Below are 16672 nucleotides of genomic sequence, written 5' to 3'. Positions count from 1 at the left end.
TTTTTATTTTTACATTTGTTGACCGGGCTAGTCTAACTGGATATATGTCCATTTTCAGTAGAGGCCCTGGGAGAAAAGCTCCAGGGAAAAAACATACAATTAATAGAGAATAACATAAAAACATTTTTATACAGCAATATTTATACAAACAATTAATAGAGAATAGTATAAAAACAGTTTTATACAGCAATAATTATACGATTAAGGCAGTTTTATACCGCAATAAATTTAGCCTAAACATGTACGCTAAAGAATATAAAAAATAGTAGTATGTAAATTTTTTTTTTTTTTTTTTTTTTTTTAGCTACTCCTACTGGAAGCAAGTCTTAGAAGGGTGTACTAGTAACACTTATTTCTATGTGAGAGAAAAGGATATAGAAGTATTCTAAGAAGGTTGTAATAGGAGAAAGGTAAAAGATTAGAGTCAAGAGAATGTTAGTCAGGGTTAGAACATGGGCATAACCAGTGATTATTGAAATATAGCTTTAGATTTCTTTTAAAAAGTGGGAGAGAGGTCAGAGATGTAAGGTCGGGTGGTAATTGATTCCATACTTTTCTGACAGAGTTAGAGTTCAAGGAATCACCTGCTAAGTTTTTAGATGTAGTAATATGCATAAGCATTTTGTTAGAGGAGCGTAAATTTTTGAGATTGCTGTATGGTATAATGAAGCTAGAGAGTGTGGGAGTATTATGGGGTTGATAAAGGGCCTTGTATGTTATTGTAAGTTGCAGAAATTGTATCTGATTAAGAAATTCTAACCAGCCTAGTTGTTTCAGATTAAGACAGTGATGAGTTCTAAAAGGGGAGCTAGTAGCGAACCTGGCAATGTTATTATAGGATATAGCTAGTTTGTGAAGGTTCTTTTTAGAGAGGTTGGTGTAAATGGGAGAGGCATAAAGAAGAGTTGAGAGTAAATGAGTTCTAGCTATAGTGGACCTGGCTAGTGGTGTAAGAAAAGGTTTAATTCTGTAGAGGGATCCTAATTTATGGTTTACTGGTTTTACTGTGGCATTAATGTGGGTATCAAAGTTGAGATTGTTGTCAATTGTGATTCCTAAGAGTTTAGTGGTTAGCGCAGGAGAAATAAGGGTGCCATTATTTGATGTGATACTGAAGTGTACAGGGGTAGTCTTTTGGGTTGGTGTAAAGAGTAAAAGTTTAGTTTTTTTGGGATTTATTAGGAGGCAGTGGTCAGAGAACCAGTGCTGTACTATATTAAAAGCTTTTTGTGTATGAGCCTGAAGTTCAACTTGAGAGGTGGCTGAACAGACTATAGTAGAGTTGTCTGTATGTTGAATACATGTGGAGAGAGGGATGACTAAGTGGAGGTCATTGATGTAGATGGAAAACAAGAGAGGGCCTAAAATGGATCCTTGTGGAGCACATAATGTAATAGGCAGATGATTTGATAGTGTATTTTGCCAGAGTACAGCCTGCTGTCTGTTATCTAGATAGGATGTGAACCAGTTCATTGAAAGTGGATTCAGTGAGTAGGACTTTAGGATGTGAAGAAGGATTTGGTGATTATCCATGTCAAAAGCTTTTGATAAATCAACAAAGACTGCTGAGGAGAGGATATTTTTGTTGCGGTTCTCATTGATACAGTTTGTGAAGGAAAGCAAGGCAGAAGAGGTACTATGGAAAGGTCTAAATCCATGTCGACAGTTTGCTAGTAGGTTGTGATGGAGAAGATGGTTCATTAACTGTTTGTGGACACACTTTTCCATTAATTTTGCAAGTGGAGAGAGAAGTGCTATAGGATGATAGTTAGACTTGTCGTTGGAGCTACCACCTTTGTGTAATGGGATAATATGAGAAATTTTCCAGATGGATGGGATAATACCTTCGTTTATGGTTTGATTTATCAATATGGAGATGGGATAAGCTATGGCTTTAGATGCTATTTGCAGGAATTCAGCTGGGAGTTTATCAGCAGAGGGGGTTGTTGCTTTTAGCTTTTGGAGAAGGGATCGAATATATGATGTTGGTACTGGTTCTAACTTGAATACTGGGGGTGACTTGGAGATGGGAGTTTGTAGTTTTGAGATATTGGGGGATAGTTGGCTAGCCAGAGTTTGGATAGTATTGGTAAAGAAAGAGTTAAAGGCATTTGCTGTTTCAGATGAGTTTTCAGGATTAGCGCCTGAGGGGATGGGGGTAATAGTTGCACCTGGATAAAGAATTTTATTAATAGTAGACCAAAACTTCTGAGGTTCCTTGAGGGAGGATTGTTGTAGGTGGAGATAGTAGTTCTTTTTATCTAGTAGGATGGCGTTTTTTGTGTTATTTCTTTGCTGTCTGAAGGTTAGTTGATCTGTATAGTTCTTAGTAGTTCGCCATTTAGCCCAGGATCTGTTTCTTTGAATGATTAGTTGCCTGGTTTTGTTTGAGAGCCAAGGAGCAGGTTTAGTTTTATTTCTTGTACAGCGTATTGGGGCGTGATGATCAAGGATTGTTAGAAATGTTGAGTTGAAGTATTCAATTGCTTTGTTAATTGGGAGGGATTTTAATGGTGACCAATTACATTGCTTAAGTTCTATTTCGAAAAGCTCAGGGATAAAATGCTTTTTGGAGTGAACTGTTGTGATAGTGTTAGGGAAGGTTGGGTTGTTTTTATGTCTGATTATGTATGTTAGCAGGTGGTCACTAAGATCATCTGGGAGTGTTCCTGTTATGTATGTGTGGTGAGGACTATTAGTCAGAATCCAATCCAAGATGCTTTCTTTATTGTTCAGTTTGTTAATTCTGATGGGGGAGTTAATAGCTTGTGAGAAACCATAAAGGTTAATGTGGTTGGTAGGGTTTGTACTGCTACAAGAATTCCAATCAGTGTTAGTCTCCTAGGACTATGGTTTCTTGTGGGAGCTGAGAAGAAAGCCCATTGAGTATGTGTTCTAGAGTAGCAATGTTATTGCCTGGGGAAGAGAGACGCAGATGATGTTTATGGCTTTATGTCTGTTAAGCTGGAATTTTGAGATAACTGTTTCAGCGCTAGAGTCTAAAGATAGGTTAAGATTTACAGTACTAAGTTGTATGTGTGCTTTATAGAGAATTGCTACTCCTCCTCCTTTTTTGGATGTGCGATCTAACTGAATAATACTGTAGCCTGGAGGGGTGATTTCATTGTCTTTTATTGAATGTTTTAGCCAAGTTTCCGATAGGCAAAGGATATCAAATTGGTGGACATCAAGAAGGGCATGAACATGAGGGATTTTATTGCACATGCTTCATATGTTAAGATGAGCAATGGATAGTGAATTGGGTGGTTTGATTAGAGGTAAAGTGGGAATTGTGGCTTGGGGACTATTTGCAGTGACAAGGATAGGTGTTGGCCCAGGATTAGGATGAATGTCTCCATCTGTTAGGGAGTGGAGAAATATAAATTACTTAGGTTGGAGAAGTTTACAGTAAAGTTAACTGTATGTTTAGTTTTTAGATTACTGTATTTGATGTGTTTTAGTCTGTGAAATTTAGCAATTAGATAACTGGGTTTAGAAATGGTAGTTTGGAAGTTAGGGAGTTTTGTTATAGAAGGTGTAGAAGAATGTTTGGAAGGGATGTGGAGTTTATAGTGAAGGGGTTGTTCATAGTAGGTGAGGAGATAAGTAATAGATAGAGCTGTTAAGAGTAAGGTAAGTATTGGTATATGTAATTGGTAGGGCATGATAAGGTAGGAGTTAATAGTTATAGAGGTGAGAGATTAAAGTTGGAAGGAGGTGTTGAAGGGTATGTTAGGTGAAATATAGCTTTAGATTTCTTTTAAAAAGTGGTAGAGAGGTCAGAGATGTAAGGTCGGGTGGTAATTGATTCCATACTTTTCACTAAGAAGTAGTGAATGGGTGTGGTGATGAAGGGAGGGGTGTGATTGGAGTAATTTAAAGTGGGGGGTGTGTCCTGAGGAGGAGTAAATGGAGGAATACTGGGGGCGGGTGGGAATTGGGGACAGGGTAGGGGAGCGACGTGAGCCTGCAGGGCGAACAGAGCGGGTAGAGACAAAAGAGAGGACTTTCAAGGAAGACAATCTGTTGAGAAGGTAGGTTTAGCAGGTAAGTCACAAGTGAGAAAGTATAGGAGTGAATTAAAAGTGTAGCAGGGGGTAAGTAAGGGTAGCAATAGAGTAGGAGTGTTAAAGAGAGCCCAGGACAGTAAGAGAAAGTAACAGAGTGAGTTAAGGAGAGGTATTGACTAAGAAAACGAGATGGGGAGGTATGGTACAGCACATAGGTATAGGAGTAGATGTGCAGAGAGTTTATGTAGAGGCGTCACTTACTGGCTAGTCACTATACAGCACCAAAGATACACTTGCAAGGGTGGCAGGCTAATGGAGAGAGGGGGTATGCTACTACTGATAAGGGAATGAAAGGCTGGATGTAAGGGTTCATTTAAGAGACCGTAGAATACTTAATTAGAATAAGTGGGGTGGGTATTTGGCTGCTGGCTGTCCTGCTTAGGAAACTTGTCTAATTTAGCAGTGTCAATACACTTTAAGATAAACTCGAAGTTCTAGAGTCTGTTACAGTACATACTTTCACAATCTAGTAGTGGACTGTATTTTCTGGGAGCTGATAGGTGAAGTCCTAGTTCGGACAATTTTGGTGAGGCTTCCAGTGGGGTGAGGTTCTGGAGATTTAGTACAGGGATATACTGGGTCACAGGTTTCACAATCTAGTAGTGGACTGTATTTTCTGGGAGCTGATAGGTGAAGTCCTAGTTCAGACAATTTTGGTGAGGCTTCCAGTGGGTGAGGTTCTGGAGATTTAGTACAGGGATGTACTGGGTCACAGGTTTCACAATCTAGTAGTGGACTGTATTTTCTGGGAGCTGATAGGTGAAGTCCTAGTTCGGACAATTTTGGTGAGGCTTCCAGTAGGGTGAGGTTCTGGAGATTTAGTAGAGGGATGTACTGGGTCACAGGTTTCACAATCTAGTAGTGGACTGTATTTTCTGGGAGCTGATAGGTGAAGTCCTAGTTCGGACAATTTTGGTGAGAATTCCAGTGGGGTAAGGTTCTGGAGATTTAGTACAGGGATGTACTGGGTCACAGGTTTCACAATCTAGTAGTGGACTGTATTTTCTGGGAGCTGATAGGTGAAGTCCTAGTTCGGACAATTTTGGTGAGGCTTCCAGTGGGGTGAGGTTCTGGAGATTTAGTACAGGGATGTACTGGGTCACAGGTTTCACAATCTAGTAGTGGACTGTATTTTCTGGGAGCTGATAGGTGAAGTCCTAGTTCGGACAATTTTGGTGAGGCTTCCAGTGTGGTGAGGTTCTGGAGATTTAGTACAGGGATGTACTGGGTCACAGGACAAGCACACGAGCAGGGTGCACAGCAGCCGGGTAGAGGGCTACCCTTATATAATGGTCTAGGACACATGCTCGACTAGCATGTGTCCGAATCACAAAACATCGAACACACATACATGAAAGTGCTTAACACTGAAAAGCGCTTCCGTGTATGTGTAGTTCAAAAAAAAAATCTACGTTTCTGCAGGGGAGCTTCACCCCTCTGCACCCCCCACACACCCCTACTTTAATATTCACACTCCGAGAACGCACTACATTGGGGAAAATGGAATTTTCCCTTACCCGCACTGTAGTCCGATCTACGAAACAGGCACACATACACGGAAGCGCTTTTCGATGTTAAGCGCTTTCATGTATGTGTGTTCGATGTTTTGTGATTCGGACATATGCTAGTCGAGCATGTATCCGGATCCCATATATATATATATATATATATATATATATATATATATATATATATATATATATATTGCATTCATTAGCTTTAATAACTGACACAAGACTTTTAAAGAAAGTGGAAAAATGTTAACTTCATTCTTACGGTATCCTGAAAAGCTGATAATTGCTTATAAAAATCATGTACGATTATGGGAATATGGTGGGATTAACTACCCATACGTAGAATCTTACTCTTTTACTTCAAGTTTTAACTCTGTTGTACTCTGGATAGACTGAATTTACACTAGTCAATGGAAAACCATCCAAGAACAGATTATACTAAATTCTTAAATGTTTGTTAAATCTGATAAATTAAAAATATGTAATAATCCTTTCATCTGGTTAACAAATTTTATTTTAGAAGTAAATGTATTTCAGTCTTTAGACTCTGCATATATGAAATCAGTTCTTAAAACAGTTAAGAAATATGTTTTTAAAACTCCATTAATATCAAAATGGAAATTTTTATGCTTTCCCATTGCAAACACCTCTGGATGTATGGAAGCTCAGAACAATGTTAAAATGAATTTACTCAAAAGGAATGGTTTAGTATTGTGGTCTGATTGCTTTGCGAAAGGTAAAGCTAAGTCCTGAGAATATTTAATGAAATAATCTAAGTTGAGGAATCGGCTAACCAGTTAACATTATCCATCAATAAGAAATTAAATTAATTTTTTAGATAATCTGAGTGAAGAGGAACAGAACACTATTCCCACCTTATATGAATATATGAATGTTATTGTCGTAGGTTGTTTGACCTACAAAGGAAGCTTGTACAAGTAAAATAAGTTAATTATAAGTAAAAAAAAATGTTGCTGCAGAACTCTGGAGATTTTTAGAAAGTACTAGGTTGAGTGACTCAATAGTTGGTAAGAGTAAAACATTGTTAATTAATTCATTTAGTCGAACTTCATCAAGTTTATACTGGAAAGCTTTTTTGTGGAATTGTATACATAGCATGTTGGTTACTTCCTATAAAACTCTAAGTTTAGTAAAATGACTTCTTCAGTTTGTTGGAGATATAGTAAAGATGTAAATGCTGATTGGATACCCATGTTTATGGAGTGTAAAAATTTTAATATATATTAGGAAGAGATCTTTTTTTTTTTAAGTGGTTATGGTCTGATAATTGTTCTTTAACTGGATGAGTAATACTAATGAATGTTCCACTTCCTGCATATGAAAAAGCCAAAGAGCAAAAAAATGTTTTAGGCTCTCTTGGCAGTTGCTAGAAAAGTTATTATAAAACAATGGAAATCGAACTTAGGTCCTACATTCAAATAATGTTTTTAATTTAATAGCAGTACTATGTAAAACTGAAAAATAAGTTATCAGAATAAGATTTGTATATCATTCTAAGATTTGTAGTAGTTGGGATAACCTTGAAGTATTGCTATTGAAATACCTTCTTCTTTCTCCTTTTTCCCGGTTAGGGGTCGCCACAGCGGATCACCTGTCCGCTCATGATTGGCAGTGGAGTTTTACAGTGTCGAGGTGCCAGCCCGGCGCCCAGCCTTCCACAGAAGGCACACACATGCACACACTCACACCTAGGGCCAATTTTTTTAAAGTGTCTAATCCACCTACAGCATGTCTTTGGGATGTGGGAGGAAACGGGAGCACCCAGAGGAAACCCATGCGACCACAGGGAGGACATGCAGAAGGCACAGAAGGCACCCCAGCCGAGAATCGAACTGGAGAACCTCTTGCTGTGAGGTGGCAATGCTAACCACTGCACCACTGTGGCCGCCCTTTTTGCTGTTGAAATACCAAGACTCTTAATGTGTTAATTACCTTGATGATTCAATGTATTCCTATCACTGTATAACACTGTATAACAGTATGTGAAGTTAGTTTCTTCCTTTCTGCGTATGTATTGTAAATATGTCAAATTAATAAAAACGTTAAAATTAGTATGTTTAGCTGTGCAAGAAAGTAACCTTTTAGGATGAACATAGATTCCTTCTGAATTTCTTCAGCAGCTCACTTAATTCACTTATTTTAGCATAATTATGGGATGTTATATGTGTCCAGACTGGAAAATATTTAACCTTTATATTATTGTTCCTGTAGCCGTCCTCGCACACCAAATGATCTGCTTGCCTTGTTTCGATACCCAAGAGACCCCTTTACAGTGGGACAGGCAAGAGCAGGAGAAATTTTTGAAAGGACTCTGCAGTTAATTCAGGAACATGTAAATGAAGGACTAATGGTTGACCTTAATGGAACAAGTAAGTATTTTTTTTTTTTCATGTTAAGACAGATTTGAATGTGAAATGCACAGAGACACAGACACACACACACACACACACACACACACACACACACACACACACACACACACACACACACACACACACACACACGCCTATCTTTCTGTGTCTCTCTCTCTTTCTCTCTCTCTCTTTATATATATATATATATATATATATATATATATATATATATATATATATATATATATACGGCTCTACGTTTCTTGATCGAAATTTCACAATCTCAGACAAAAAACATAGAACCCCACTTAAGCGAAAGTACACTGCATCGAAAATGCACTTTCACAAAAGCCGATTCAAAACAAACTACTTTAAACACTTTTTTGCAGGGGGCAAGCCCCACTGCACCCCCCACTTAAATATACTAACTCCGAGATCGCACTACAGTGGGGAAAAGGATATATTTCCTTATCCCCACTGCAATGTGCTTTGGTAAATTGGCTTATGCGAAAGTGCACTGTCGATGTAGTGTTCTTTCGCTTAAGTGGGTTAGATCTTCCATTTGTCGAAAAAGTGTGTTTTCGACAAACAGAATTAGACCCATACACACACACACACACACACACACACACACACACGCACTCATATATATAAAGATTTATACTCACTGTCAGTAAAAATTTGAGTTCATGTTCTTGCTTCTTCACTATGAATAATGAATATTTTCTGGGAAATATGATGGTGCTTTTTTTTTGTAAAGTAGGTTTTTGTTTATTAGCTCTGCAGTTACAGTTTCTTTTGTTGTATAAAACTGTTGCTCATGACACTCTGACTTGTTTGGAGAGGAAATAAAGTACAGGTATGTAAGTTGAACCTGCCATAACAGTAGATGTTTGATGATCACTGTGGCAGTACTATATGGGTTATATCCTGCCAAGGATGTAACAACTGTCCAGCCTCAAAAGCTTCAGGGCACCTTCTACAAGCCCAAGCTGTCAGATAGCTCAAGATGAGTTGACTTAAAAGACAATTTTGGGTGCAAAGTCCTTCAGAATTTTCCTGCCAGCAGAGAGAGAAGCTAAGCCCTGAAAGGACAATGCTAGGTAAAACAAAAAGTAAATGTCCACTCCCTGGCATAAAAGCACACCAAAAAACAAGGGGGGGGGGGTTGGAAGGAGAGGAGTGGCTACTCTTGCAGTGATCAGTCGAATATCTACTGTTATTGTAAGTTCAACTTACACAATTGTACTATGTTCTTCATATTGATAACTGCTGCAGTAGGCTTGGTTGTATGGATAGGTTCACATAGCTGACTATACTTGAGACGAGGAAGGAGAAGGATCCAGGAGCCCCTAGAGAATGGTCCTAACAAAACTTGACCTAGACCAAGAGAAGAAATCAAGGTTATAGTGCTTTGTAAAAGTATGTTCAGAGGACTAAGTAGCAGCTTGTAGAATACTTCTAGAAACCATCCTTTCCAAAAATCCATAGATGACGCCAAGGCCCTAATAGAGTGGGCCTTGACCCTACCTGGAGTGGATTAGTCATGATGAGTATAACAAAAGGTAATAGCCTTAAACAACCATTTAGAAATAGTCTGATTTGACACATTGTCCCTTCTTCTTAACTTTACAAGAAATGAACAATTGATCTGAAAGATTTAGTTCTGTCAAAATAGTACCCGCATTGTCTGTGGACATCCAAGGTGTGGAGTACCTTTTTCCCCCATTTTTGAGTTTAGAAGAGAAACCGGTGAGAAGGACAGTTTGGTTTAAAGTAAACTCAGATATCACTTTAGGCATAAAAGAAGGATTAATTCTCAAAGAAACCCTGCCCCTATGAAAAATGATGTAGACGTGACGCACCATAAAAGCTTGCAACTCAGATATGCTTCTTGCAGTGGTCAGAACAGTCAGTAAAACTTTTTCCATGTTAAGAACCTCAAGTCAGCCAGATTAGCTGGTTCAAATGGAGAGAGTGTTAGCTTCTCAAACACAATGTTAATATCCCAAGAAGGGGCCACTGGTTTGTTTAGAGGCCACTTATGCAGAATCTCTTTCAAGAATACTTTGTCATGAGACTGCCTTGAAAGAGGAGGATCCATGGACAGACATGCTGTAATGGCCGATAAATGAGCCTTGATAGAGAAAAATACGAAACGCCATAGGATAATAGCTTACACAAATACTGTAAAAACAGAAAACAACTACTCCTGAATGGGTGCTGGTTAGGTTATTGGCACTAACTGGAAAACCTTTTCCATTTGCTAATGTAGGATTTTCTAGAAGCAGGCTTTCTTGCTTCCATTAGTACCTGCTGAATGTCCTCAGAAAACAGGTGCCTAAAAGGCATTCAGCTGATGATGATTGATGTTGGGGTGTATCAAACACCCCTGTTCTTGTGTGAATAGATCCATGCTGTGAGGATGCTTGTGGTAATGGCCCCTTTACCGTGCTTTACTCCTTATTTGCATGCATATGTATATACATTTTAGGATTAGGCAATAATGCCCGTTAGCCTGCCAGTATAACAAAAAAGATGTTCCCATAATAAGTGTCTGGGGTGTTCTTAAAAATATCTAAACTAGTACTTGCTTTAATGTAATTTGGTAGTCTGTTCCATGCATCGGTTGCTTTCTCATTACTGTAGAATCTTCTACATAGGTTGTCTGATGATTCTCCACTATTTTTTGATAACCCCAAACATTCCCAGTGGCAGTTGTCTCTAAATGCCCTAAATAGCTGAATAAGGTCTCCTCTTAAATGTCTGTATGAGACACTGTACAAGTTCCGATATTTTAGTCTTTCATAATAACTTACGTTTTCACATCCATGGATACCCTTGGTATATTTCCACTGTACTTTTTTCCACTTTACTCACGCTTGTTTTCTTATAAAGTTTATATATTGTTATACCGTACCCAGATTTGGGTCTTATGTAACTAACAAACAATGATTGCATCATTTCTTATTTACTAGACTTTGTAAGTCTTTTTACCTATACTTATAAGAAGAGAGTACAGGCAGGGCGGAATGGATGGAGAAAAGTGTCGAGTGATTTGTGACAGACTGGTACCAGTAAGAGTGAAAGGGAAGGTCTACAAGGGGGTAGTGAGACTAGCTATGTTATATGGGTTGCAGATGGTGGCATTGACAAAAAGGCAAGAGTCAGAGCTGGACATGGCAGAGTTAAAGATGTTAAGATTTGCACTGGGTGTGACGAGGTTGAACAGAATTAGGAATCAGTATATTAGAGGATCAGCTCAGGTTGGACAATTTGGAGACAAAGCCAGAAAGGCAAGATTGCGTTGGTTTGGACATGTGCTGAGGAGGGATGCTGGGTATATTGGGAAAAGGATGCTAAGGATGGAGCTGCCAGGTAAGAGGAAAAGAGGAAGGCCTAAGATTAGGTTTATGGACGTGGTGATAGAGGATATGCAGGTGGTTGGTGTGACAGAGCAGGATGCAGAGGACAGAAAGAAATGGAAGCAGATGATCCGCTGTGGTGACCCCTAACGGGAACAGCCGAAAGAGAAGAAGAAGATAATTCTATAAATATCATTAACCATTTAGTTGATATGATTAGAAGAAATCAAAGTTGGATCCACTCATATACCCAGGCCCTTAAATGAATCTACAGTTTCAATCACTGTGTGCTGTATCAAATTTTCACCTTTCACTCTATGTCTCCCAAATTTCATATACTTAGTTTTTTATGTATTTTTCACCATATTATTCTCCTGTGCCCAATGGCCAGCTTAGTCAAGTTCTTTTGTAGACATTCCCTGTTTGTAACACATGTAATCAGTTTACTCAGGATCAAGTCACCTGCATCCGGAATGTAGAACACTGAAAAAACGACTGTAAAACACAATTCTCTGTATCATTAAGTCCTGGATTATCACTGGCATCCAGTTTCACCTGCCAGCAATACTCCTTCCAGCTTGCAGGTGAAATTAGATGCCAGTGATCCTCTAGGACTTAATGATAGAGAAATTTAATGTCTTTTTAAAATGTACTGAACATTAATTAATTATGCAATTAACTAACTTAGTTATGTGATTTAGGGTTGTTATAAATGTTTCTTTGTGGATGCATTCAATCTGAAGAAGTCTTGTATCGAAATGAAAGTGCTTACTGGATGTTATTTTAATAAATTTATTTTCTGAGTATATTTGCTTTACAGCCGTTTTTTCAGTGTTTTCACAGTTTGGTTTTCTGCAGAATGTAGAATACCTCAGAGGAAAAAGAAAGATCTGAAGGATAAACCCTAAACAGGTATGGGCCTAGGACAGAGCCCAGTGGGGCACCCTGACTGTAACCTAGAAGTTAAGTCTATATAAATTACATCACTGTATAATGTTTTGTTTATAACTGTTTTATATTATTCTAGAACATCATGTTACAGGTGGTTATAGATCAGTTTTCAACACATGCATGCTGATGTATGGTTTCAAATCTCAACCTTTCCAATTCTGACAGTAATTTATCCAAAACAACCTTCTCCCTTATTTTTTCCACAACCTGAAAGTAAACTTATTAGTCTGTATGACTCTGGGATTGTCCTGTCACCATTTCCCTTAAAGATAGGTATAACAAGTGCACATCTCCAATCTTGAGGAATTTCCCCATACTTAAATGACCTAGTGAATAACAGATATAATGGTACTGTAAGTTCATGCAGAAGTGTTCTCGTGTTATTATTAGTAATTTGGTCTCCTCTGCTTTATTTGGGTCCAATTTGCATAGTTCTTTCTCAGTCTAATCTAATTTAATTTAAGTATCTGAAGTTACTTTGATGTTACTAGGACAATTTTATTGATTAATTAGATGATGAGAGGGGTCACCGTCTGCATATATATATATATATATATATATATGTGTGAACTGTGTTTTCTTGTATTAAGTGTGATGAAACGTCATTATAGGACGCAAAAGCACTTACTGTGTTTATTATTTTTTCAATAAATTTGCAATTTGTACTTCCGTGACTGTGTTTGCTACCTCTTTGTTTTTAACTATTTCATTTGTATTGAGAGGTGCTTTATTGCCTGACCATTGTAGTTACATCAGAGTTAAAAATCACAGGAAATATTTAAAACAACATTGCAGGACAGCCTCAAATAAATAAAGTAAAACATCTAAGCTAAGCTTTGCAATATTCCTGACTGTATCTAAGAGAATTACTGTACACTAATAACTTACTTCAGAACAAGCAAGGCAGATGTGTGGTGAATGGATCTTGTCAGGTTAAAGACAAAATACAGAATGCTGTGTCTCTCTCAGAGAGTTCTTATATTAATATCTCAAATATCACTGCTGGGATAGCTTGCAGAATGACATAATTTCTTGTCATCTGACTCTCCCAGATAAAATCCCGCTGCTGAAAGCTAGCAGTATTTAGCATCCACCTGTGAAAATACATAGACCTCATATCTTTTGGCAAATGGTGGAAGTCGTAAAATTATTCATATTACACCACATTTAAAGACAATACAGAAAATGTCTCTAGTACAGACATTGTCTCCTGCTGCACTGAAACTGAAAGACAACATTGTTTTTATGGCCCAGCCATACAACAATTTAATTTAAACTATTTTTCTTACATTTTGTAGGTTAACCGCCTGTGTTTCAGTTTCCCCTGTTAAAATATATACATTTAAACAGTTGCAATAGTGTATATACATTTATGCTCTTTTCCAGTAGGGTACACTGTGGATACATTTCAAACAGCACTTTTTAAAATACATCTTCAGCACACGTTTGCACAAACCATCTTGTATGACGTACAGCTCTAATACATCTGTAGCACAAACATCTTATATGAATCATGTTGATATTCACAAATGACATATAATTATTTACAAAATTCCAGATAGCTGGGCTGGTCATATCCCCTTTTGTTACACTTCTGTATAAATCATGTTAATATTCACAAATGACATATAATTATTTACAAAATTCTAGATAGCTAGACTGGCAATATCTCCTTTTATGACAGTATAAGTACCACCTCAGGTCTGCACTGAAAAGACGCTACTAACCTTATGGTACAAGCCTGGTTGACAAAGGATTAAAATAAATAAAACTATTTTGACATGTGACATAGTGTTTACTGTCATAGGTATAAATGGAGTACAACTTTGTTATATGAAGTCGTTTTTCTTATTGTCAGTGTAGGTGAGAACCATCTTGAAACAAGAGCTGCAGACTTCCCAAGGCATTTTTTTTTTTCAGTGCTCTTTTTTTTCTCATTCTGACAGTGCCCCATCTACCACTGAGTTTACCAGATCAGTGGTTGCAATTTCTTTGTCACAGTTACAGGGTCTGGACTTCAGTACTGATTTATCATTAGTGCTTTTGTTGCGTTTCGTTGTTCTCATGTCTTTCTGGGCACTGTCAACTTCTTTGCTCAAGAGTCATGTGCAAAGCCACAAAAAAAAAGACTCAAAGTCAAGGACATTTTTTTAAGCATCTCTCTTAATTTACCTTGCTGATAGAACACCAGGTTTTGCATTGTCATGCATTTTCTGAGCAGTCAGAAGTGTAAAACACTAGCATATGGCATTATTATCTCATATCCTCGATTTATAAGAAAAACATACATTTTATGAGGAACGTGATAAAATACCAGGCAAAATTAGGGCTGTTCTACAAAATCAGAGACAGTTGAAAGCCATGCTATGGACTCCAGTATTCTCCCTGAAATATGATGGTTGTTTGTCTAGTATAAACTGTTGATACATTTTACATTTACCTTTGCACTTTTGGAACTGGTCGTGGCTGAAAAAGGGTCTGTGATAGACCAGTTTAGGTAGCTAGTTAACACAGAAGACAACTGCAGTAAGAAAGGGGTTATCTGAAGAAGAATATATTTAATGTTTGTCTTGGTCAGTGTATTGCAAGTTGTACACAAGAATAGTTTGTTTGTAGGGTTCTCAGGGGTATAGTCAATATTAAGGCTGGACAGATTTTATATTGTGACGTCCTATTTAAGCATAAAGTGATTATCTGTGGTTTTAAGAGAAACACATGAATCCATATTATGCTCTGTCAAGAGATTGTCAGAAACTGCACATTGTACAGAAGATCACATTTCTAGCACGTACTGCAAGGAGTCATACTTTTTTCTCAGAGGTGTTATTCCTGGCGTTTTATAGTGTGCGCCTGCATAAGCTTCCCGGTAATCCACTGTCTATCAAAAGATATGTTAACTGAATGATTCATTTCAGTAAGATATCATTAATCTTCTTTTCATTTACAAAGTTAATATTTTCTTGTCAGCAGTTTTGATGCCAGTTTTACTGACTCTGCCTGTGTAGCCTCTCACATTCTGTATATTTAGTCCCTGTAGTTTGGCCATATATTTTGGGTATCTGTTAATATTCATTTTTACACTGCACTCTGTGCTTATCTGTCAATTAAGCTGAAACAACAAAGTTTCTCCATGCTTTTGGTTATGTCACGTCAATGTCTCACTTATAAGTGAAAGGTGAGAAAGTGTGCTTTGGTGAACTGCATTCTGGTTTTTGTAGTTGTAAACAAACTGTAGCAATTGGGTATTTTGTATGATATAAGTTGTGTGTGTAAGCAGTCTTATTTTGCCCATGATCTTCTGTTTACTCACCTTGTGTGAGAGCAAGCTACCATGCATCAGTAATGAAGGGTGTTATGATGCAGCTGGGTGGGCTGTACACAAACCCGTGTCACATTTGCATCTGCCTCTCCTCCTCCAAGAGAGTGTGGCAATTTGTGACCTAGACTGTTCCACTCCCCAAGGGGTGAACTTGACCATCCTCCTCACATCAGTTTCAACAGACACCTGAGCCATTGTTTGAATCCAGGTCATCTGGACATTAGTCAGGGCTTTTTTCCCATATATCGGCAATGCTGGCTTAGTGTCTTAGATTTAATAATAAAACCTTATTTAAGGGACTAAAGAAAAGTTGTCTTTCTATTCTTCAGCATTTCATGCTTTAAGTTGTTCTATATCCTACTGGAGTCTTTAACTGCTGGTCTTGGAAATGAGTTTTTACTTCACCTCTTGCTTAGTCAGACACAACCCAGATATTTGCTGAAGGGGGAATGGTGGTATCTGTGTAGAAGTTATCTGGCGTAACCTAGAAGGACTTTCCTAGATGTTTTTTATGTGCACACATTCAGCATACTTCACTACAAGTAGTACTGCCCATGGTGTACTGCTCATTTGCAGTTTCTTCTAAGTTCTGTCTAAGCTCAGTGCTGCGTTTGCTGTCTCATCAGTCCTCCATGTAGCACTTTGCAATTGATATGCAGCTTAGTTGTCACTGTTGTCACAGATGGCATTGCTTGGATGTAAATCACAAGTTGTTGATTTGAAGCCCCTTTGGTCTCATTGTGTAAGACCCTGGTGATATCAGTGAGTTTTCCAGTCCTGTGGCAAATCTTGTTGTTAGACAGTTTGCCATAATGTTTACTTGGAAGCAGTACTGAGCGTTGTCTCCTCACAGTAAGACATTGTCCCATTCAATTCTCAGTTAGAGCATCTTCTGTGTGGAGATATGTGTGAATGGGCATGCCTTCGTTGAAGGTTGTGCGTCAGGGCCGGCAACTCGGCACGTAAAAATCTACTGCCAATCATTAGCGGACCGGAGTTCCGCTGTGGCGACCCCTAACCGGGAAAAGCCGAAAGACACAACAACAACAACTGTGTCCATTTGAAGTTGTTTTCATGT

General features: G+C 38.1%; 1 protein-coding gene across 2 annotated transcripts in view; it reads left to right on the top strand.

Moving 5' to 3' along the window:
* Positions 1 to 16672, top strand: part of PXDN (peroxidasin) — a 2220827-nt gene that overhangs the window by 1840996 nt on the left and 363159 nt on the right. For both annotated transcript variants that reach the window (XM_044070259.1, XM_044070249.1), the window contains one exon: positions 7817 to 7974. In XM_044070259.1, the coding sequence (XP_043926194.1) occupies positions 7817 to 7974 (158 nt within the window). The remainder of the gene's footprint in view (positions 1 to 7816; positions 7975 to 16672) is intronic.

This window comes from Protopterus annectens, chromosome 1.part0 (assembly GCF_019279795.1).
Source record: "Protopterus annectens isolate FY-2018-M chromosome 1.part0, PAN1.0, whole genome shotgun sequence".
NCBI classification, from domain to species: Eukaryota; Metazoa; Chordata; order Ceratodontiformes; family Protopteridae; genus Protopterus; species Protopterus annectens.
The sequence above is the reverse complement of the archived record's forward strand: the minus strand, read 5'-3'. Positions and strand labels throughout refer to the sequence as shown.